General features: G+C 43.6%; 1 protein-coding gene across 1 annotated transcript in view; it reads left to right on the top strand.

Annotated features, from left to right (window-relative positions):
• LOC147659087 (proton-coupled zinc antiporter SLC30A1-like) overlaps positions 1 to 24,547 on the top strand; it is a 93,549-nt gene that overhangs the window by 39,784 nt on the left and 29,218 nt on the right. Inside the window, exons 2-3 of the mRNA XM_086951980.1 lie at positions 3,773 to 4,242; positions 13,544 to 13,981. Of these exons, the coding sequence (XP_086808106.1) occupies positions 3,774 to 4,242; positions 13,544 to 13,981 (907 nt within the window). The 5' untranslated portion in view covers position 3,773. The remainder of the gene's footprint in view (positions 1 to 3,772; positions 4,243 to 13,543; positions 13,982 to 24,547) is intronic.

Here is a 24,547-nt window from a genome sequence, read left to right as displayed (position 1 = left end):
TGCTAGCCTTCCTACTCTGTCTGTTCTTTACCCCTCGTTGGTCTCTGTCAGCGCCAGGATGCCTGTAATGGTGACGGTTGCGCTTTATAAATTCTCAAAATAAAATTCTCAAAATAAATTTGCTCCTCTCTACTGAGAACATAAATGTTCTTAATCATATGTCCGCACATGAGAAGTTCTTCTTGCAAGTTGAACCTCAATCTGGAGTATCTTAGCTCATGTCCAGCCCATGAAGCAGGTTGCTTCTTATAACCTCACTTTACTTTAGATCCTGCAAGACTGCCTTCTTTATTGCTGTTTTGTCAGCAAAGCTACCTAAAGAGCTTCACACATTCTTGTTTTTAGAATCAATACTGTCTTCGTGGCCTTCAGGCACTTTTCATTTATTCCCAAGGGCCTAATATTTCAAAATCAGTGCATTCTAGAATTCATCAACTAACTTCATTATCCCTCAGACCCATTCCAAACCGATGCCAGATTTATCATTATTTCATGCAACACACTGCAGAAAGACAACTAGCTGTGCTGCACTGCGTGAAAGGGAGAGGGAGGAATGAGTAATATTACCAATATATGGCACATTTCTGCTCTATGCTTGCGATTGTGCACAATCTGCATCAATGCAGGCATCCTTGTGCCATGGTGCATGGGTGCCTGCGTTGCAGGCAGATTGTTTTTGTGCAGGAAGGGACATCTTTCTCGCAAACAACCAATCCTTAGAGGCTGTTTCCTCTTTCTAAGTGTGGTGTGGGAAACAACAAGGAGAAATAATACAATTTCTCCTCGGTGGTCCTCCCCTGGGAAGGCAAAGCTATTTGATACATTCCCAGGTTTACCAGCCGCGGTAAATCTGGGAATGCGCTAAAAATCAATGGGTGGATACGAGGGAAAACCCACGCTCAACCCATGGAACACCATCCCGGGGCAGAGTAATGTAAGGCAGTGGCTTGCGCTGCCTTGTTTACTCCAGATTTACCAAGCAACACAGGACCACGCAAGGTGGCCTTGCGTTGCTTGGTAAATCTGAGTACGTATTTTATTGCCTTTGCAACACAATATGTGACGCTAGGGCAATGCAATAAATAATACATCCAGCCCTGGATGTCACACAGGCCTTAACGTTCGGGTTGGATTAGCATCTGCTCTTGGTCCTCGACTTTTTTTTCACTTCAGTAGGAGAGACACTGTCATATCCAGAGCAAGATCAATGAGCGCTAGGTGAATACTACAAAGTATTAGATATTTCTGAAAACCTTACAATTCTGAACTTACCAGACCTAAGGCAGTGTTGATGGTTTTCGCTATGCTTATCAGGGCTACTTACAGGCAATACTCAGCGGCGGCCGGTAGTGCGAGTACCGGCCGGGCGGTGAAGTGGGGAGGGGGTGGGGCAGGGTGGGGGGTAGTAATGTATGGATTACAGAGTTTAACTGGTAAGTAAGCATACAAATAAATAAAATAAATTTCGGTGGGTGCACTGCATCACCAAATGCGATGCTGTGAGCGCAACAAATTTCGCGTCCGGTACTCCCACTACCGGCCGCGGATGGCAATACTATTAGGATGCTTCTTCTTCTTCCGCTGATCTGTTTGACTAAGAAGTCTGGTTATCTACATCTTTCTTCTTTCAGCTAGCTTTATTGTGAGATCTTGTGAAATTGGCTGAAAATGTATCAGATCTCATTCAATAACTAAGATAAACCTTCATCTTTAGGTTGACGCCTTTATTCCTAAACTGATATTGTCTTCTATAAATAACACATACATATTGATAGAGAGCAAGCTCACCTGCTCAACATACTCACCTGGGTCCATAAAGCTAAGCATATATTTAAACAGGTAAACTTACACTCAATCAATTTTAAAATGTTACCATTCGGAATCTTTACCATTTGACTTACCAATCCAAGTCACCGATACCAAAAGTCTTAGAGGATCAAGGGAGTTAGCAACAAAATAGGTAGTAAAATAACATTCAGCATTTTATAAATAACCAAAAACTCAGGAAAGGTTTAAGTTCTTTTATCTAAGTAAAACTTTAAATGTTTGAAACCATGAAATCAATAATTTCTTGTTCTATTTTGAATAATGAAGTTTGAAACAACATATGCAATACTTTGGAAAGAAATATCGTTAAGCATTAGACAAAGGGTGGGTAGAGAAGGGGAACAGTACAATGACAAAACCACACTTTATAGTTACCTAGAATGGTGTGAAGACCAACCCTGGCCACGGGCTGAGACAAAGGATAAGAATCCCAAAGTGCAGGTGCCAGCGAGGAAGAACAGGTACAGATCAGAATCAGGACTGGTTACGGACCAAATTGAATCAGGACAGGACCACCACCGGCTAGGACCGGCACCCACAGCTAAAGTGCAACGTCAACGTCACACCCATCTCTGCAGGTAACAACCAAACCCCAATTGGTTCATTGATCTCCTTCCCAGAACCCCGGTTGGGTTATCGAATCTTCTGACAGAGAGCTCAGCCAGCACCTTTGCTCTCGATCACCTATTGAGTGCATTGGGTCAGTGACAGGTCAGCTATTCAGACAAGGTGGACAATCTAACTAACTAAACCTACCCTAGTTATACTATTTTTCAGGTCAGTGTACCACCCCCCAATGTTGCAAATGTGTGAATCCCACAATTTTATTGGTCAGAAGAAGAGAAGAAGTCATCACACCATATTAATATGAGGTAACTTGTCAATCATGTATTAACATGTTCCCTCCCATGGCTTTATCTTCCCATGTACTTTTATTCCACCCGGCAGTGAATGTAACAATAACATACAATGTTTTAACAAATTAATCAATTCAGCTTCCTCTGTCAGGGTGAGGAGGTCACTTTTCTCTTAGTTTCTCAGTCCATGTCAGATTCTGGCACTGGTTCAATGCCATTGGCTTCAGTGGCTTGAGTTTCTTTGCGCAGGCGCAGTTCCTCAAAGATGGAGTTCAGAAGTACAGTTCAGGCCCAAATGCAATACATGCAAAAATGGAAGAGAAACAGTTTTAGAGACACAGAATAAATGAATGCACTGTATACCACTTATCTCTATTCTATTCCCATTGTTTATTTTAACTATTGCATGAAAGATTAAGCAGAACAAACAGCTTAGCAAAAGCAGCGATGCAAGCTTCTTACACGTTAGGACACAAAACAGCCATCTTAGTTCTAGTGCGCAGAAGCAAAAGTTTTCCCACCAAGCGAAATAACACGTCATGCACGTGAGTATGACAGACGCATGCACAGTAGAAAATCCCGAATAGCAGCAGCCATTTTAATGCAAGCAGATTATGGTTAGTAAAAGCACATTGTCAAGCTTCCCCTAGATACTAAATATGTTGTGTAATGTAATATTAATATAACGAAACGTGTTAGTTAGTCCATTAATATTATTTTCGAGAGGGCTAAATACAAGCATGTCACTTTATGTGTGCAACCTTGCTCCATCACTGTGCTCATCACTGGCCAGGCATGTCAAAAAAGATGGAAAATTAGCTGAAATTAAAACATGATCAACTGATCTAAGGACAGGAAGTGGCTGCATGCCTGCAAAATAGTATCCATGATTTGTAATAGTTTATGAAGCAGTTGTACCATATCCTTTTGCTTATTAATGACAGACATAATAAAACTAGTAGTACCGAAAAGAACATGAAGATAAAAGTATCCTACATTTTATGAAAAAAACTGTCAAATCTATGTCATTCTATAACATTGGCTTAATAATATCGTAGTATGACTATTTGTCCTTCCCTTTTTTGCAGAATGCCTCTCTATGAAATCGGGAGCAAACAATGGGCTCTACTGACGTTAACCCTTTGTTTTCTGGTGATAGAAGTCATCTTAAGCCGTATGTGTGATTCCCTGACTACCCTTGTTGACTCCTTCCATACTCTTTCTGTTTGCCTCTCGTTGGCAATGCCAGTTGTCCTCAGGATAGCGGTTGGTAGGCCTTGCCCTGCCTGGCTCACCTTCAGCTGGAATCGACTGCCTCATCTCTGGACCCTGACCTCAACTGTGCTTTTGTCGTCTCTGTGCTTCTCAGTCACCCTTAATGCCCTGGGGCGCTTTGTCAATACACATCCACCGCACAGACCTCACCTCTCCATGGGAGTTGGAGTAGGTGGTATTGTCATGAATCTGGTCGTGATAGCTGCTTCTTCAAGACAGGGATGGACAATTTGGGAGGATCCAGATTCACGAGAATGCGCAAGCAGTGTTTTGATAGGTACAGGTGAGTGTTAACCTTTTTTTTACGTAATCTACAGTTGAAATGCTGTACTTCTGAGGCAGGGCTGTGCAGCGTCACTAGAAACACCAGCCTGAATATTCTTCCTGCTTAACTGCGATGCTTGTTATCATCAGAATTCCACTGCCGGTACCTACCTGAACATCATAATTTTTCTTTGTACCACAGTGTCAATCAGAATCTTTCTACTTCCTCCAATGTATAAGAAATTTACTCCACCCTACAGCAGCCTACATCACAATCACTAGTCATACATTTTAATTAAATAATACCTCTATCTTTCTTACGACTGTCGCCATGCCTCTGCGATGATTTAAACTAAGGAGCTTGTCTACTAAAACTTAGAGAACAAACCTTGAGGTATCTTTTCTAGCACTTGTAGGACGCAGCCTTTTTAATCCAGTGAGAAGTAAGGAGGGACTTAGCAATGGGCACTGTACATACCTAAGTCTGAAGCTTAGAATCAATAATGCATCCATAAATTATATAGTTGCAAATGTTGGTTATGGAAAGATAATTATTTACATCTGGTATGGTAAGTGCGAACACCTGATCAAAGGCCGCCACTATTTTTCCCCAATATCAACCCTTTATCATAGCCTTTTAGAAATTATTTCCTGCTTATGAATCGCCCACTGTACTGCAAGAAATTTAAATGTCTTTGTGTGAAAAAAGAGACCCCAAAGTTATTTCTGAGCCCATCCTCTCTACAGTCTCATCTGTAGACCTGAAGTGTTCTTCCTTGAAAACTATCCCTCCATCTGTCTTTTTGTTGCCTCTGTAGGATTTAAAATGTTTCTCTCATATGCCGGAGCCCCACCAATTTCCTCCAGTTCACACATGTGTAAAATCTTCAACCTCTCTTTGCAGGACTTGGGCTTCAAAGCATGCACTGTTGTGTTTGGCTTTCTATGGCCTTGCCTGGTTCTCAATTCACAGACTTCACCAGTGGCACACTCAGTGGCAACATATCTTCAGTTTGCTAACAGCTTTCATTATGCATATACAACAGCTCTGTGGTTAACTGCACCATCTTGGCAGACTATTTGTCCAATCCATGTGATCTCATCCTGGTTAATTCTATTCTCTTCTATTCTATTCTCATGGATTTCATAAGCTCATAGCTACCAAGAAGGGCCTCCCAGCCCTATAACAACCAGGTATCATGCAGATTGGTTGTGAGTTAGAAAAGGAATGTTTTTAAAAGTTTCCTAAATGCTAGTTCTGATTTGGTTTACCTTAGGTTCTGAGGGAGTCTGTTCCAGAGTTTTTGGTACCAGGAAATCGAAGGATCTTTCTTCACTCCTGGTCCTCATTATCCTGGGTAATACCTTCAGTGGCTGAGTCTTAGATCCAGTAGTGGCTCCTGGAGGGAGTGCTGCCGGGCGGTGATGCAGGGCGGGGGAGGGGTAGGGTGGGGGGGGGTAGTAAACTCCAGAATATGGCCTAACGGAGGTAAGTATACAAATAAATAAATAAATAAATAAAACAAATGTTATTGCCACGCTGCATCACCAAATGCGATGCAGCGCACGCAAAAGAAATTAGTTTTATTTATTTATTTGTATACTTACCTCCGTTAGGCCATAATCCGGAGTTTACTACTCCCCACCCGGCCCCTACCCCGCCCTGCGTCAGAGCCCGGCAGCACTCCCTTCAGGAGCCGCTACTGGTTAGATCGCAGCATTCTTGTGTTCAGTCAAATTTTTATCAATTTAGGACCCCTTTTTTGCATTGCTTTATGGGCATGTACAGTACCTGAAAGTGTACCCTTTTAAGCACTGGAAACCAATGAAGGATTGCAGGGCAGTGGTGGCAGAGAGACATTTGGGCGTTTTCAGTAGGATGTGTGCTGTGGCATTTTGAATGACTTGAAGTCTTTTTATAATGGACTTTGGGCTGCCCAAGTACAAAGAATTCCTGTAGTCTAGTCTGGAAATGACCAAACCTTGTACTACTATCTTACGCAACGATTCAGATAACCAACCATCTGAGCAGTTTCCTCAAGGTTCTTAGCGTGCCGAACAGGTTGCCGCTAGTTTTTTTTGGCTGGAGTTGTCATTGTAATTTTATCATCAAGCCAGAAACCAAGAATTTTGACTTCTGTTTTTGGAATTGGACGTTTACAAAGAATTCAGGCCATTCAGTTCCATCCATCTAGAGGGGTTGATTCCTATGTCCAACACTCAATTTTCTCCCAGTTAAGTTTAAGGCTGCTTGACATGTTTAAGGGAGTTGAGGTTTTTCTGTTTGGTGGGAACCTACTAGCAGGGATGTTTCAGTACTGCTGCCTGAACAGAAACCGGTCTGTACCTGATGTAGGATATTGTTAGTTTCCAGATAAGATGAGACCTTGAATGCATACGAAGGGCCCTAACCGCTCTTCAGGATAACTATGCCCTGACTTTTTTACTGTGTAGCCCTTTGAATCCAAGAGGACATCTTCCAAATAGCTTTTCCAATGTACACTTCGTTTTTAGGTTTCGCCTATTATCATTCGCTTGCGAATGTAATAGGCGAAAATTCAAGTGCTCCATTCGACTCGTCAAACCACTGCGGTTTTTTCACAGTGCATGTGAGTCACGTGACCACAAAAGCGGGTCACGTGACCACACAAGCAGGCGCATCTCCCTAATCCGCCTGCCACACTTCTCCTCCCCTCGCTCGCATTCCCGCCCCCCCACCAGGCTCTCCTGCCCCCATCCGGCTTCCCTCCGCGCATCTCCCTAATCCGCCTGCCACACTTCTCCTCCCCTCGCTCGCATTCCCGCCCCCCACCAGGCTTTCTCGCCCCCATCCGGCTTCCCTACGGCCATTTGCCAGCATATCAACACTCTTACAAACACTACAGTACGTGATGCACACAGAGTTTACTGTGCTTCACCCTTTTAGCCGGCGTTCATCAGCCTTGGTGGTAGGCCCGCAGTTTGTGCAGCTTGTGCTAACCAGTGGAGAATTCAAACAACCCCTACAGTCCGTGCTGACCCGTACAGCTCTCTTACACCACTTTCTGTCTGTGGTCACCGGCTTTCTTACAACCCCTCTCTCTCCTGCTCTCGCCTTCCTTCTGAGGCGCTGCATGTGTCAGCAGGTCACTTTCTTGTGCCCCCTTCCTTTTGAGGCGCTTTATGCGCAGCATGTCGCTACTCCTTCTCCTTTCGAGGCGCTGTATGTGACTGCACCTCTCTTCCTCTTCCTCTCTCCTTCCTTTCACCCCTCTCTCTCCTGCTCTCGCCTTCCTTCTGAGGCGCTGCATGTGTCAGCAGGTCTCTTTCTTGTGCCCCCTTCCTTTCGAGGCGCTTTATGCACAGCATGTCGCACACTCCCTCTCCTTTCGAGGCGCTTTATGCGCAGCATGTCGCCACTCCCTCTCCTTTCGAGGCGCTGTATGTGACTGCACCCCTGCCCCTAACTGGTGCAAAGAGCGCGACCTCGGCGTGTCATCAAGTGTGCAGCATACACCAATGTCAGCGTTTTGTACTTTGTATTCCTGCACATGAAACTTATTATGTCTGCTGTGTTAGTGACCACAATTTTGTTACTGCAGGATATGAGTATTTTATGCAGATCTTTGCATTGTGATTGGATAACCAGTTGGCTTCGTGGACATAGCTCTCTTGTGCCCTCTCGACCTTCATTGCTGCCTTTCTGCCAGCTGTTCATCGTTTACAAGCCCAAGGACGGGTATAGCGCCTGGTGCGGTACATCTCTGCCAGGCACAGACCCCATTTCCCGCCACCCGTTCTCACAATCCGTTTAGGCAACCTCTCTGCCTGGAGGGGACAACTCAGCTGCTTATCCTTTCGAGGTCAATACCGCGTTTACAATTATTCTTCGGTAATAATGTCTGTGGTCAGTGATCTTAGACATAGCATGGTTCCGCTCTACATTATAGATCCGCGAATAATGTATGGAAGTAGGTCTACTTCTCCTACGTTGCGGGCATCTTAGAGAAATGGCGTACACCGAGCACTGCATCGCAGACTGTCTGTGGCCACAGGGCCTCGCTCCAGGGCCGTTAATTCAATAGGAGCCCTCGACAAACAGTGCAGGTCGCCTGTCATCCAGGAAAACCGTAGTGCCGTGGTACAGACAAGCTACAATTTATAAAAGAAAGGTTAAAACCCCAGGAAGTTATTTCTCGACAAGTTACTGCATTTTTCAAAAAATCTCTTGAATCTGTAGCTCCTTGAGTCGGGTGTTCTTTGGGACGCTGCCCTGAGTCGGCCACAGCAACCGTCAGTGACACGTCACCACCAATGGACGGTCTGCTGAGTCAGGGCTTGCCGACAGTGCAGGACTAGCAAATATGCAAAGTAGGCACGGCCTATGGGCCCCAATCCTTTTAGGGGCCCTGTGACAACGGATCAAAATAATATTGATTTGCTTTTGAAAGGAAATTCCAATCAAGCTTTCTTAAATATTGTTCCTAAAAGATAGAAAAAATATAATCAACTCAGAGAAATGAAAACGTCACATTAAAGACCCTATAGAGAAAATATTGTATTAATGTAATCTACCCATTAACAACGTAAAGTACATAAAATAGAGACATCAGATTCACATAACAGTTTGTCTCTTAAAAGCTCAACTCTCCTAAACAAGCACTGGCGTTGCCAATAGGTTTCGCATTTGGAAAGTTGGAGCTATTGGTTTTGTAAATGACATTTTATATTTATATATTGTTATTGACAATGCCAATAACGATATATAAATATAAAATGTCATTTACAAAAACCAATAGCTCCAACTTTCCAAATGCGAAACCTATTGGTAACGCCAGTGCTTGTATACTACCTCTTTATTAGTCCATGAAACTTAGTCCATGAAACATATTGTTGTCTCCAGGAAAGAAGCATACCTTATTCCTCCTCAGTGTCACCAGTGAAAGCTGTAAAGGATTCAGAGCTAGTAGGTGAATGCGTGATCAATCCCCATCTCACTCCCCTTTCTAGGTCTGGCTTAGACACATACTTAACTGCATGCTCTCTGCATTCATCGGTCGGTACAAGTGTCATTCACATTTTGCGTCCATTCACTCAGCGTGGGATAACAGATCAGCCCACTTGAGAAAATTGCAATTTTTTTTTGTGAGAGGTGGCATTTTTACTCATGCAAAAGTGCACATTTGCCTGTAAAGTTGCCCACTTCTGTGCATGGGTTGGTAGATCAATCTCGACGTTCATTCTGCTTCCATTCTGCTTTTCACACTGCGTTTTCGCAGAGGTCTTAAAACCTTTTTGTTTCCCGCTTGAGTGCGTTAATCTTGCCGTCTGTACCATCTGATGTCGTCTGGAAAAGCGCTGGGATGCCCAAGGGTAACTGAGCGCTATATAAAATTTTAAATAATAATAATAATTTAAATGTTTTCAATTCATTTTTTTAAAAGGGTCATTTTTGACTTATTTTCTTTACAAAAATATGCAAGACTAGAGGAGAAGGTGGTATTTATACATTTTAATGTCAGAAAAGTTATGTGTTGGGAGCTACCCTTTCTGTCAGGAAAAGGACTGGGTCAATCACTAAGAAAAAAACAGGTTGCCTTTTCCTGAATGTTGTACCTTTCTAGGTGTGCCTCTTCCACTGGAGGTGGCCACCCCTGTATTCACCAGAATTGTGCACTCTTATCTAGGTTACCAAATTTACAGCATAGGTTATCAAACTTTCAATATCATGTGGGACCATGTATGACGCTTAGATTAGTTTAAAAATATATAATTCATTTATTCAAGATAAAGTTTTTGTTTAAAAAGTCATAATGTTACAAAGCTGTTGCAATTAAAAACCGTTCCACGATATATGTTCAATGTATATAGACAATATTACTTGCACATTTTAAAAAAACAATACCTCATAAATTTTTTAAAAAAATTTTCTTATATAACATAATTTTTCAAAAACATATTCATAGAAAACACAAATGTTAGGAACAAAACTGTCGACGCGGCGTTTCGGTGCCCCTGATGTTCTTGCACCTTCTTCAGGACTTGTTCCCTGATTGGTCACATCCAGGTTGTGTTCCCTGGGCCCTTTTGGTTATATGAGGCTGTTTAACATCTGCTCATATCCTCTTTCCCTTCTTTTAATATGGGACTTCTTATCACTCAATTTTGTTTGGATGTTCTGTGGAGAGTGTGGAAATTTAACCACTTCAGTACGGTTTTTATTTCCACTTGTTACTTTATGTTTCAGGAGGATGCCTCTGGGAGCTCCCTTTCTTATTGGTTGGGTTCTTCCTGCCCCTGCTCCGTCTTATAAGATCTTTTGAGTGATTCTTAGTTTACTTCACTCAGGTGGCTGATGATCTTTGGATAGATGCCTTTATCTTGGCTTGAGTTTTTGCTGAAGGGAGCTGAACTCACGAGAGCAGGAGGACGCCACGCAGTTCAGCTCCCTTCAGCAAAAACTCAAGCCAAGATAAAGGCATCTATCCAAAGATCATCAGCCACCTGAGTGAAGTAAACTAAGAATCACTCAAAAGATCTTATAAGACGGAGCAGGGGCAGGAAGAACCCAACCAATAAGAAAGGGAGCTCCCAGAGGCATCCTCCTGAAACATAAAGTAACAAGTGGAAATAAAAACCGTACTGAAGTGGTTAAATTTCCACACTCTCCACAGAACATCCAAACAAAATTGAGTGATAAGAAGTCCCATATTAAAAGAAGGGAAAGAGGATATGAGCAGATGTTAAACAGCCTCATATAACCAAAAGGGCCCAGGGAACACAACCTGGATGTGACCAATCAGGGAACAAGTCCTGAAGAAGGTGCAAGAACATCAGGGGCACCGAAACGCCGCGTCGACAGTTTTGTTCCTAACATTTGTGTTTTCTATGAATATGTTTTTGAAAAATTATGTTATATAAGAAAAATTTTTTAAAAAATTTATGAGGTATTGTTTTTTTAAAATGTGCAAGTAATATTGTCTATATACATTGAACATATATCGTGGAACGGTTTTTAATTGCAACAGCTTTGTAACATTATGACTTTTTAAACAAAAACTTTATCTTGAATAAATGAATTATATATTTTTAAACTAATCTAAGCGTCATACATGGTCCCACATGATATTGAAAGTTTGATAACCTATGCTGTAAATTTGGTAACCTAGATAAGAGTGCACAATTCTGGTGAATACAGGGGTGGCCACCTCCAGTGGAAGAGGCACACCTAGAAAGGTACAACATTCAGGAAAAGGCAACCTGTTTTTTTCTTATTTATACATTTTAATACATTGTTCGTTTAAGGCCTATTTGTAAAAAAAATAGAAATACATTTTAAAAAGCGCAGGCTTGCCAAGACCAAATGTAGCCAATGCCTATTCTTAAAATGGTCTGCGTACAGTGTGCTGGCTATGATTCGGCCATCTCCTGACCCAATCAACAAAACAATCATTTATACAAAGGAAATCAAACGTGCTAGCGAGATGAAACTATGCAGTTGAGCCAAGTTTGGGTCACTCTTTTAAGATATTTAACTTTTTTTATTTTATTTCTTCTTTGCAATTATCCAGTCACTTTCCATCATGCTATACAGGGTTCTTGCAGAAGGATGCATCATCCCCCGTGTCCCTGCACTTTTCCTGTAGATTAATTCTACCTTTCACCAGTGGTATTTGAGGAAACTCATGTCACCATAGTGGTTTCTTTGCTTTTTTGAGGAAAACGTCCTTTAGGACGAAGCCAGAATCATGCTGTGCTTTCACGTCGTCTGCAATAGAACAAACATGTCGTTAGCATGCATTTGTTCTGCACACAAGTCATCACAACGACTTTCTTTAGAGGGAGCACATTGGTGGAATGGTGTTGGATTTACAGTCCAACACTTTCCCTACTGTTGCGCAGACTGGAGTTGAAATAGTGAATGATCCTATTCCAAAGTCCACCGCCCCTCTAAGGTAAATCGTTATAACGACTTGTTATTCAAAAGTCCAGCGCCCCTCTAAGGCAAGTCGTTATAACGACTAGTTATTCAAAAGTCCAGCGCCCCTCTAAGGTAAGTCGTTATAACGACTTGTTATTCCAAAGTCCAGCGCCCCTCTAAGGCCAGTCGATATTGTTATTCCAATGTCCAGCGCCCCTCTAAGGCAAGTCGTTATAACGACTTGTGTGCTGAATGAATGCGTACTAATGACGCGTTCATTCTGAGGATGGCGTGCTAAAGGCATGCTTACTAAACGCATGCAGGATCCATTGTACATTCCATTATGTTGTTGACAGTATTGCAGAAAGGTTGATTTTCAGTAACAGTTGCTATTTCTGCTCTTTTTCAGAAAACAAAGGGGCATATTACCAAGGGCCATTATCGCCGCCTTAGCGGGACTTTTTCCCGCTAAAGCAGCGATAATTTTATCGCCCTATTACCTAGCTGTCGCTAACACCAGTTAGCGACAGCTAGTAGGAGACAGCGATCATCTTGGGGCCCACTTTGCATGTCAGCGATATTTATCGCTAATGACATGCAAAGTGGGCCTGCCAAGATGTTAGCGACTGGAAACAGTCGCTCAAATCGCTATCTCCAATTATCAACAAAGCCGTACTTTTGGAAATATTCGCGCTAAGCCCGAATATCCCCAAAAGTTAACGCCTGGCCAGAGCAGTTCTTAGCCATGTTATCCAATGGAAGGTGGATAACATGGCTAAGAGCATTGTCACTGGGCCCGTTTGGTCCTACGAATTCACCAGTTCTTCTTCCTAGGTTGTACCTGGCCCTTGGGACTGTGAGATCATTGCCAGTGACTGCTAAACGTGTAGATAGGCACAGACAGCCAAGAAATGCGCGGCCGGCCCTTTTGGGTTGTAGGCATTCCAGTATGCTTGAAGAACTGCTTTATTACGCGCTCCTACTATGTTTATGTGCACTCCTTGCAACGCGGCCGGCCCGGGCAGGGTTGTAGGCTTATCGCTGTGTTTATGTCACTATCAGAATTACCCCACTTATGGGGCCGCAATAAAAAGATTTGAACATAAGAGCATTGTCACGATAATGCATGAATATCGCAGATTTTTCATCGATATTCATGCTTTTCGCAGGATTTTTACCGCTTTTGAGATAAACCTTGATAATATCAAGGTGTCTCAGCGGTAAAAATCGTCGGAGCGCGACGATATAATTTTAGCCGCTAACCATGCATAGCGATAATTATCGCTATTGCTTGGTAATATGCCCCACAATGTCCAGTTTAGGTGATTTAGCCTTCTCGTGTGTTTTAAACGGAGCTAATGCTACTGAGTCATTAAGTGTATTCCTTTGACTTGTCTTTTCTCTACTTATTTCTGTGCAGCATGTTCGGAGCAAGAAGAACAATGGGACAGACAAGGAGAGACCCCAAACTTGAAACTCCAGAAGAATCTAAAGACAGGGGCCACCTGTGACCTTCAAATTGGGATGGAGCCCAGGAACACTCAGAATAACCCCGCCTCATATGAAGCAGGTGATGGGACTCCATCGACAGTAGGAGCTGACAAACTGGCCACCTCGGGCCGCTCCGGTGGCAATAGGCCAGAGAAGCCTCGTGCAGATGAAAAATCTCAGGAAGGGCAGGCGGCTCCTGTCCTCGGACCTGCAGCCGGTGACGAGTGTTTGGGTAACACATTCAAGAGCAGCTCCCCTATCTCAGATGGAAAAGAGCCAACAGAGTGCCTTGTACTCCATAATGCTGGTGCCGAGACACTCGAAACAACTGCAGCATCAACACCCACTGGTGTGGAGAAGGTGAACGGTGAGCAATGTTTATGTACAGATTAAATGGCACTATAGTAAAATTTCAATATAACAGGCATGATTATGTTGTCTTAATTTTTCTGTTTTCCTGTTGAATAGGACACCTTTATTCCCTGTAAATGATTCCTTTTACAGTAACAGAACTTGTTCAGAGCTGGCCCATCAGAGAAGCCAAACTCTGAATGCACAGTTTTCCACGAGTAGTTGGCTGATATGATGAAAGGGGAACAGTATAAAGAGGGTGCCCTACTTGCATGCACCACCTATAGATGGGCCCGAACAGAAAGAGAACCCGTTGGCATTACAGGTCTTATTTTAAGAAGAACGCAATTCGCCATTGATGCAGCCTTCTGTGCAGGTGGATGGTCACTGAGTAGCAGAACCTGAGCATGGAGACATACAATCCATATGGTAAACATTGTTTCCTCCGCGGTGTTTACACCGCACAACCTTTACCACGCTGCCATTACAACGCAAGTCGTTAATACGACTTGCGCTGGATGGCGCTGTTGGTTAAGGAATATTGTAATTTTATATTCCAACACCTTCCCTACTGTTACGTGGACTGGTATTGAAATATAAAAATATATTATTCCTCAATCCGCGCCCTCCAACGCAAGTCGTTGGAACGAGTTGCGTTGTAAAATACACAAAGTAAAGTACCGCAATCAAAATGATCGCGTTGTACTGACATACATACATCCATACAATGGGGTGAATTAAAAGATGGTTACAATAGGTTAAGCTACTTCCAAACCCATAATTCTTCTAGTGAAGTAATGCATGCAGTGCATCCAGCAGCTGTCCTCCCCTTTTTATTTCTACAGTTTACAAGTAATCATTTTACATAAACAAAGAAGAGAAAGGCAGGTGGGTGCGGTCAGGGTAATAGTTACCAACTTATGTGCCAAACATGGGTGGAAACACAATGAGAGAAAGGATACAGAAAGTACAAACTCGGAGCATCAAGTTAAAGCTGACACAGCAGCTCTTGGTGTTGCCCCGGTTCAAGGTGTGAAATTGAGGACATAAGCCAAGAACAACCCACAGCGGACCTCTGCCACACGCAACACCCAGACCTGCCGCAAACAAGCAAATACAATTCACTCTGCAGGGTCCTCCCCCACTTGAATATTGACAGTAGGGGCAAGGAATTGCAGCGTTACACCTGCTTCCAGTGAGGGCACCACAGAGTCCACCACCTCAGGCAAGAACTGCCCGAGCATCCAATCTTGGGCACGCCACCACTATTGCATCCCAAGAAGGCAAAATTGGGACCCTACCTACTCCCCTGGTCTCTTCCCGCTGAAGCACCTCCCTTTCACAATCTGCCAAGTTAGCCAATTTTTTCCCCTATTTACCCAGGCCCCCAATGGAGGATTTCCAGCTCATCGTCCATTGCCGCCGGGCAATTGTGAGCGCCAAATCCATAAACCTGTCTGTTGTCTTCTGGGTTGCACTTCGAGCTTAGAGACCTAGTAAACACAGCAGCAGAGAGCAGTTAAGGTGTCTATCTGTGGCCTGACCAATAACTTGCAGTATGTTGGCCCAGTATGGAGCCAGTCCCCGGCGGGTCCAGACCAATGGGAAGAACGCTACCTCAATCTCGTGACAGCGGGGACCCGCTGATGAAGCCTCAGGAAACATGGTGTGAAGACGTTGAGGGGTGAGATACGCCCGGTGCAAGAAATAAAACTGAAGACTTTTAACTCTAGTATTTCAGAACACCTTGGGGGTAAAAACCAGGATTCTCTTTCAGGCAGAATCACTGAGCACAGGTCCCGGGTCTGAAGACCGGCATTGGTGTAGTTGTGACAGGTCCATTTGAGGCCCCCTCAACAGGGCTCAATAGAGTAGTATGGCCGCCTTTATCGTCCCCATAATGAGTAGCAGATAGCGGAGGCACTCATGCTCTGAAGGCTCAGTGGAACCCACCCTACAATAGGCACAAATATTGCCCATCAGGGCTCCCTGCAACAGGAATTGTCCTGCCAGATCATCATATGTCTCCACTTTAAATTGGCCAATACGTTATAGTGCTTAGAGGGCGTGGAAAGGCCCAGCACATTCCAGGTAATCAACCAGATTATATCAGCCATTCAGATGAACACTCATGTGATCCAGGGTCCCACCGTCCCCGTTGCCAACCACACAACCGGAGCGCCAACCGCAGTACTCAACCACATCTGCCATAACAGCACCACAAGAAACCCGAAGAATAAAATCAATCAAAAGAAACCCAGAAAACTCCTGCACTCCTCAGACTGTGAAATCTGCTCTCCCTGTCCAAACAAATTGATGCAAGTAGCCTACAAGCTAGTGCACATCAACAAGGCCCACCCAAGTCTGTGTCGGAATGCTCCATAGGGAGAAAGCCCAGCCATTCCAGTCTGATAGTCAAATAGTGTGCAGTACAATGAAGCATGGTGCATTCGCCACAAGCCCCTGCATGGGCCATGCACTCCCCGGCCAGTAGAAAGAAAGTAAAGTCAAGGAAACTCAGAAGGATGCAATGTAGCTACCACACTGCAGCACCACTGAGGTGAACGCCTCACTGTAGAAAGGTCAAATAATGCTGTCTGCCGTGCCCATGGCGAACCCTCGGAGAATGTCCTACAGTCCTAGCACCTTGGAGCTCACTGTGCTCGAAGTAGACCCCGTGCAGGAATGGGTCTCAGGGTATGGTGAGCTCCCATCAGACCTCAGCGAAACTGTTGTCTCCACCATCCTCGTCCGTTCATCGGCCACCTGTTGTTCAGTAGGCTGGTTCACTCTCAATGCGAAGAGTGTCAGCCGGCGAGGTGCCACAGGCTCTGGGCATACCGTTCCCCTTGTCATAGCTATCCAGTCAATCCCATGCCACAGTGGAATCCAGCAAGAAATGCATCTTGTCTTCCACCTGTAATCTCAAGCGGGCCGGGAAGCCAGGAAGTAGGACAACCCCAGCTCATGGATCCTTCTCTTAACTGTGATGATTGGAGAATGCTGAGTTTGCACCTGCAGGGTAAAGTCAGGATAAAGTGACACCTTAGCGTTCTCTACTATGAAGGGGTCATGGTTAAGGGCTTGCTGAAGGAGGAAGTCCCTATCACGGAAATACAGGAGAAGGGCCACCACTGGGCGAGATGGGGCCCTTGGCTTAGGAGGTAAAGTAGGGACTCTGTGCACTCCATTTGCAGGGCACAGAACTTAGACAGACCCTGGAGGAGGACAAAACCTCCTGGAGCCGATCCTCCAGGAAACGAATCACAGAATCACCCTCCAATCTCTCCGGTAGCCCAATGACCCTTAAGTTGTTACGGGGGGCCCTCCCTTCCTGATCGTCAGCCAGGCAGCTAGCTGCAGTGTATGTGCCTCCAACTCTGTGAGGCAGCGTTCCATGGTTTGAGCCTAGGGTGCCAAGGCTTGAACTGAAGCCTCCAAGGCAGAAACCATTCCTGTCCTTTATTAAAGTCCATGTGAATGAGACCTAGCTTGCTCTCAATAGAGTCCATCTTGCCCTCCAGGCATTCCCCGGTAGCGTTAACCGTGGTCAGTAACTTACCAAGCTTGTTGTCCATGGGAGAAATGTCCCCGCCCCCAGCACCCTGCTTGATCCCTCCTGGGTGGTGCCCATTGGGGCATCATCCTTATGTGACTCATGTCCAGAGTAGGTAAGGGAGAGTGAGGCTCCCCCCCAAGTTCAGTATGTCAGACCAGTACCAGTAATACCAGGAGGCACTGCAAGGTCCTTCAAGACGGTGGTAGCGACAATACACGGGTGCAATGCAGTAAGGAGGAACCAAGGCCATGCTCAGCATGAAAAAAAAGAGGGGGGAACCACCTCTCCGCCACTCCACAAGCGATACTGCAGTCCTGAAAGGCCTTTTTGGGCAATAGGTGCGGTCCCCAGCCAACTATGACCCCCAGCTTAAGACAGAGCAATCCTAGCTAGGAACCACTATTTGTTATGTGGTGAGTTGTGAGATGACCTATTCAATTGTGTACCTTCAGTAGGGCTTACATAAATACATTTCACACATTATATTTCACATTTTGATACATTCTTTTCATGGTTAATTATTAAGATAGGATCGCTCAGTACTAATGTTGCGTATGCACAGATCACAACTTTTAAAAGTTGCAGATACAGTTTTTTATCCAAGCCAGCAAGTGGTAGCCATTCGAAAATAGTTGAATCCTGGTGTTGTAGTACATTAGCCCACTTCAAGCCATGCTAAGGGTTATTTGCTAGTATGAGTCATGGAGCGTAATTAGGGAGGTCTTGGCTAATGATGGAATATTTAAGCTATTATTGTTTAGGAGATGGACTCCTCCATGTCACACCTGTGTTGCTGGAGTATGTGAGAGCACACTTACAACGTAATTCATGTGGCAAAGAGTTGAATAATATGTTGTTTAAATATAATCTAGGAAAGGCAGAAGGAGACACCTTCCAGGAGATTTGGCAACCTTTCCTCACACTTCTTTCACAAGAAATTACTGAACTTATCTGTCCCCTATATCTTAGGTTATTGCATCTAACAGAGGCTCCCACCAATTAGACATGTTCATAGATCCAGGGATTCATGAAGGTCCATAATTCGTCAGGGCAGAAAGCCCGGCAGGCACCCGAGGGGGGTGGTGGGGTGTTTCGTTTCTCTTGTGTTTTCTCTTTTCTTTATGTTGTATGATAAAAGTTGCATTAATTCTGACGAGGCCGAATGTTGATGCCGAGGCAGATAACAGAAATGTAACAGATATTTACTGCAACAAATAAAAGAATTTAAACCTAAATATAATCAGACCCTATTGGAAGCCACATATAACCCTGCATCTTCCAGATTGCCAACAGTAATTGGAAGGCGAGCAGTGAGTACAGTTGCTCATATAACGATGTCAACAAATATTGTGGTGAATCTTTTAAACTTTGCCATAAATTCAAATAAAACTATACTACATTTTATTTAAGTACTCTAAAACATACTGAGCTCTTGTTGAGGCAGAAAGATCAAACAGGGTGAGACTAAAGTGGTCCGGGGCGGACCCAAGTACATTTATTGCAACTGTAGTTATGACAAATAAACAAGGTCTGTTTGTACGGACCATCTCAAGGAGAGTAGCCGAATTAGGGAAGCTCACGAGAACATTCCTAAATCAATTATTTCTTTATTAATAAGGACACTGGGGCTAATAGATCCTGTAAGAATAAATCGAAAGGTTGGTTTGACCGCAAATGCACAGTAACTCATAGAAGGCTAAAAGAGTTACTGCACACAAAAACAAGAGATGAAGATGCAATTCGACAAGTGAGATTAAATTACAAACAGGTGCTCACAAATAGAAAATGGGAATTACAAGCTCAGGCCTGGTAGTGCAAACGGCCAAGACAAATGATGATTACTTATTCAGGAAGGCCATAAATGTGCCCTTTTTAGGTCAAGTTATTTATAACTCGAAACCTATTGGGGCTAAACTAAGAGCTAAACTAAGCTCTCAAAAAATGCGGATTTCCAGAAGTGCATGTGTCCCGTGCACACGCTTCTATCCGCCTGCCTGCCTGCCTGGCATCACCACATCAAAACCAGCCATTTGTTGCTTCCCCAGTGTGGTGCCGCCAGCAGCTTCACTTCAAAGGGATCCGCTCCGCCCCCTGCTGCATCAAAGGCTTTCATTTCGCGGCCGCGTTTATTTACTTTCATTTTGCGGCCGCTTTTTTTCTGCCCCAGTTAGGCTCGTTTTTTTTGTGCCTTTCTGCCCCTATTAGACTCGTTGTTGCTTGTTGCTGTTGGGGTTGAATGTTATTAAGCTTTGATGACAGTGGGGGGATGTCATAACTCGTCTCTATTTCATGACGTATTTAGCCCACATGTTCAGACCGCCTCAAACAAACGGTGTCCTCTTGCAGCCTTTTATATCGAGTTTTGACACGGAGCAGCGGAACTAACACAACATCAGAACCATCCATTAGTGTCTTCAGCATGACCGTGAGATGCTGTCCATGCAGATTATGCATAAACAGTGGTGCAGATGCAACCCCTTCCCTAAATAACATTTTCCTAGAATTGGTGCACGATTTAACTCTCCAACCTTTGAATCCTTTACCCCACAATAAATTGTTTGGAGTACGATATGCGATCACACGCATAAATGAGGCGCACCCTGCAAGCTAATGGCGCAATTGCGCCACCTACAGGACACGGCGAAAGTAGTTGTCAATGCTCCACAGTTCAATGATATCGACATTTGATCTTTGGTATGACTTTGTCGTAGCTGGACGCGCCGTTTGCAGTTTAATTAGAAACTGTTTAGTTAACCAGTTCAACAATTAAAATGTTAATTGTCATTTATTTTGGGGGCGTAACTTTAATCCTCAGAATACATTTACAGTGGCTGGAAATTGACCAGTCCTTACTCTGCCAGGCATATTTTTGGGTCCTGGTAGCCATACAAATCTGCCCCATCCAATCTCTCTATGTTTTGCCCCCACTATGTCCTGTCATATGCTAATGATTACATTTAGCATCTAAAACACTGAATTTCAGAGCATAAACGTTTGCTCCCAACTTTGATTATCCAAAGTTGTAGTCCTAGAAGAAAGTTTCACAGTGATCTTGGGAGGGGGTGCCTCTGTTACTCGCTTAATTCAATAAGAATTGGGAGCAGAAAGGCATTTTGAGACTTCTTGCATTTGGTATGGGAATTATATTAGTAGGGTGATTTTTGTGTCTTTTTGCAGGTGTACCATATAGCACTGAATTACCTCCTACGTGCAGCATATTTTTTTAATGTGTCAAGCGAAGTGTAGTAGTGGGTTAGTATTCTTGTATCAGTAATAAAGCTGGTTTCTCCTTTAATAGAATTTTGATTGTAGAAGTGTATGAAGTAGCTTGTATATGTAGCGACGTTATGGAATGTGGATGGGTGGACGAAGCAGGTTCACATCGGGAGGCTGTGAACATCCCTCTGTGCACGGAGCAAGTCCAATAACGGGTATTCTAAATTTGGGCTCTGTGTACTGAGATACTACATGGAGCCCAGACATTTTGTTCTCTACATAGAGCACCATTATCGGTCCAGAAGAGACCGAATGTCATGAGCTAGAACGTGAGGAGTGGTTGGGCTTCAAAACATGCAGTTGTGTTGGTCCACTCTGCAGTTGTTTTTATACGGTTACATTTCACATAACCTTTAACGTGGGGTTAGGATTGCAGGTTAGTGGGTTTGCTACGAATTTGGAGCACGTTTACAAACTGTAATTAAAACCCAGTTATTAAAGCTAGCAACCTAGATGCTAGCCTGCATCTCAGACCTGTGCTTATCAATTAAGTTAAATTCATTTCATGTAAAAACTGATCACAGAGAAGAGTGAAGTGCATATGCTGCTCGCATCATTAATGTAAATAATATAAAGGATAACATTGGAAACCGGTGTTCAGTAAATGACTCGAGACTTGACTTTGGTAATAAAACAGAGAGTTTGAATTGTATTAATGAGCCTAAAAGGGGTGCACTATAATATGACATGAAGTTCAAAGGAACATATATCTTTAAATGGCGAGAACAATCTATATCCACCATCAGCTACATTGTATCAATGTTGCACAAGAAAGCTGCATTGACACAACCACTGTGGTTATATACTGCAAGGTGAGATCTTCGACAGGTGAACCACCAGAATATTGACAGTATATGGACAGTCTGTCACACAAGCAGTACTGATTTGAGGCCTGCAATAATTAGTGCATCTATTGGATAGCTACCTGAAGATCTAATTGAGGGAGTGCAGTGTTGGGAGAAACTCGAAAGTGCTGCCAAGCAAGGCCTTTCATACGAATCGGTACCTCCACGCAAGTGACACGAGCCGCAGGACAGCCCTAGATGGACTGCAGTTACCAAAGTTACATAGCATTGCTAGGGGAGATCGAGTTTGGACAAACTTTATTTAGTCCACAATTAGTTTGAAGTAGTATATGTAGCAACATCTTGTAAAGAATGGGTGCACACAGGAGCTGTGGCACAAAGTGTGGGCCCGAAAAAACACTTAAGTTCACAAGTCTTTGCTAAATAAGCTTAAAAATGAAACTGAGTAAAGTAAGTCTCATAAACTTGAAGCAGTGTTGTACCTCTCTGGCATTGGAGCTGGTACATAAACTGTGACATTAAATGGAAATAAGTCCTGCACTGTATTGTAAAGCAAAGTTATATGTAATCAGTCTGAGTGCTATCATGACCAATATTTGCTTGTTTCTGATGAGCTATGCTTGAATGCTAAATGGCAACGAATCCCTTGTTTTTTTCTTTTTGCAGTTTTCATAGTACAAACTTATTTGCAATGCAATAGGTCTCGCATTATTAAAGTTTGAGCATTGGTGTTGCATTATTATTAGCAAAGCCAATAGCTCAAACTTTAATAATGCAAGACCTATTGCATTGCAAATGCTTGTTGAGGGATTATGCAGCACCGTAAATGGAGTTGTTGGTAGCAGCCTGTTAAAGTCTAGGTCCATATACAGAATTTCTCTCCAGATGGAATATGTCTTTCAAGTAGAGTGAGCAGTGAAAGGAATCAAATTACTGGTTATCATTTCAATACAGTGCAACCAATGTGGCTATACAGTAATCCACTCAACTCTTTGATCTGAGTTTAGGAGGTTTAATTACAAATACAGAAAAAAGTCAATGTAGATCATTCTCAATACAATCGTATAAAAGTACAAACAAATCTGAGCAAGTCCAAATCTCCTTAACCACCAATGCCCCAATGTAAATGGGTGTGGTCATGACGGAACTGTTCCGTCATGAGCACAGCTCGACCGATGCTCATGACGGAACCGTTCCGTCATTAGCATCGAAAGGGTTAAGAGATGTACCCCATACAGTACAAAGCAAATGACTAACTCTAAGAAAATGACGCCTGTAATCAGAAAGAAAAAATTAAGGTTAAATTGCATCAGACGAGTCTCCTTAACAAGCAGGAGTGACCTAACTCACCTTACACAACCTATTTTTTAAAAATTAACAATTTTATTGGTTTTAACCAACAGCACAATAATTCATTACACTTTGGCATGTAGAACAATCTCAGTTTTGCCCGGGTTTGCTGCCCTGTCTTTGTACATCTGGAGTGACCATGTCTTAAGTCCCAAGGGTCACATTTGCCCGCCTGGGGTCTCTTTAATTTGCAAGGCCCAAACCACTTGCCCCACAAAATATTGTATTTGGCGGGACACCCTCTTGCCTCATACACTGGTTTCTCTTCCATGGCACACCAGTCAAGTCCCCTGCACCAGCGGGAAATAGTAATGGTGGTAGATTATTTCCAGGTGGCCGCTATATGTCTTTTGACCACCAAGGTGGCTGTCTCCAAAAAGGCTTTGTCGGTGCGGGAACCATCTAACCCCTCCATGAATCCCTGGATAAGGGCCAATGGGTTAAGTGGGACCTCCATCCCTGTGTGACGCTCAGTTCACTTGCTACTGCTGTCCAATACTGAGTGAGAGGTACAGGACCAGACCATATGGTAACATTTTGTGGCATTTGAGAGCTGGGAGAAAGCCAGCATGGTGCAGTCGGACTGGGGTGAGGTAAGTGCAGTGGAGGTAGTACATTTGAATTAGATGGAGCTTGGCTGAGATGGTAATCACTCGGGCCATAAGGGTGTCTCTCCAGTCCTCCTCCTCCAGGGGGCCCATCCTTTGCGCCCACCAGTTTCAAAGATACTGCAAGGTAGATGGGGAATTGTTAACCAGAGAGCAATAGACCTGAGATACCCCTCCCTTCCCTAGATTTCCTACTAGGACTTTGGATTCTGGAGGTGTAGTGTCTGCGGGAACATAGAGGGTGATGGTGTGCCGGAGCTGCAGGTATTTATAGAACTAGGGGAGTGTACAGAATAAGCCCTACACTACCTTAATAAGGGCAACCCTAACTTAAGGCTTTAAGTAAGGATGTAATCAAATAAGGAAAAATAAAGCTGTCAGCCATCAGAGTCTTCAGAAGAACCACTCTGTGTGGCTTTAAGCTACTCAACCCATTGTCAAGCAGTAGCATACATGTGTTATCGAAGGAAACCCAAGATGGACTCTCTCCCTTACTAAAACACAGCACATAATATTATCTGCCGTCGACTCATGTGGCTCCTCCTCAGAGGATTTCCATAGCTCGGGTACAACTGGTTTAGACAGATAGCACATTATCTCTTTTCATCCTTGGCCATTCCTTTCCCATGAGAACTCCTCTCCTCGCATGCTACTGCAATTTCCTTGGCCAATTCTACTTTCTCCTCTCTATTAGCAAAAATGTCTTTATTCTAACTAATGAGGCCTATCCACAACTGTAATAGAAACAACTTAGCAACGTACATTCCATGCTTGAAGGTTAAACGTGAATTTAACATGATTATGTGAGCAACAACAGAACACACTTTTTTAGGCCTAGTTTTGCTCAATTATCATGTGCACAGAGTTACTGAAGATATGTGCACCTTTCGACACATAAAATAATCGCAACTGCTTAAACCACGAATAAAAGCAATGAATCATACATTTATTGGTGTAAATGCATTTGCATATGATTAATTCAA

The sequence above is a fragment of the Lissotriton vulgaris genome, unplaced genomic scaffold (genome assembly GCF_964263255.1).
Source record: "Lissotriton vulgaris unplaced genomic scaffold, aLisVul1.2 SCAFFOLD_1834, whole genome shotgun sequence".
Taxonomy (NCBI): domain Eukaryota; kingdom Metazoa; phylum Chordata; class Amphibia; order Caudata; family Salamandridae; genus Lissotriton; species Lissotriton vulgaris.
This window is presented reverse-complemented; position numbering and strand designations above follow the sequence as displayed.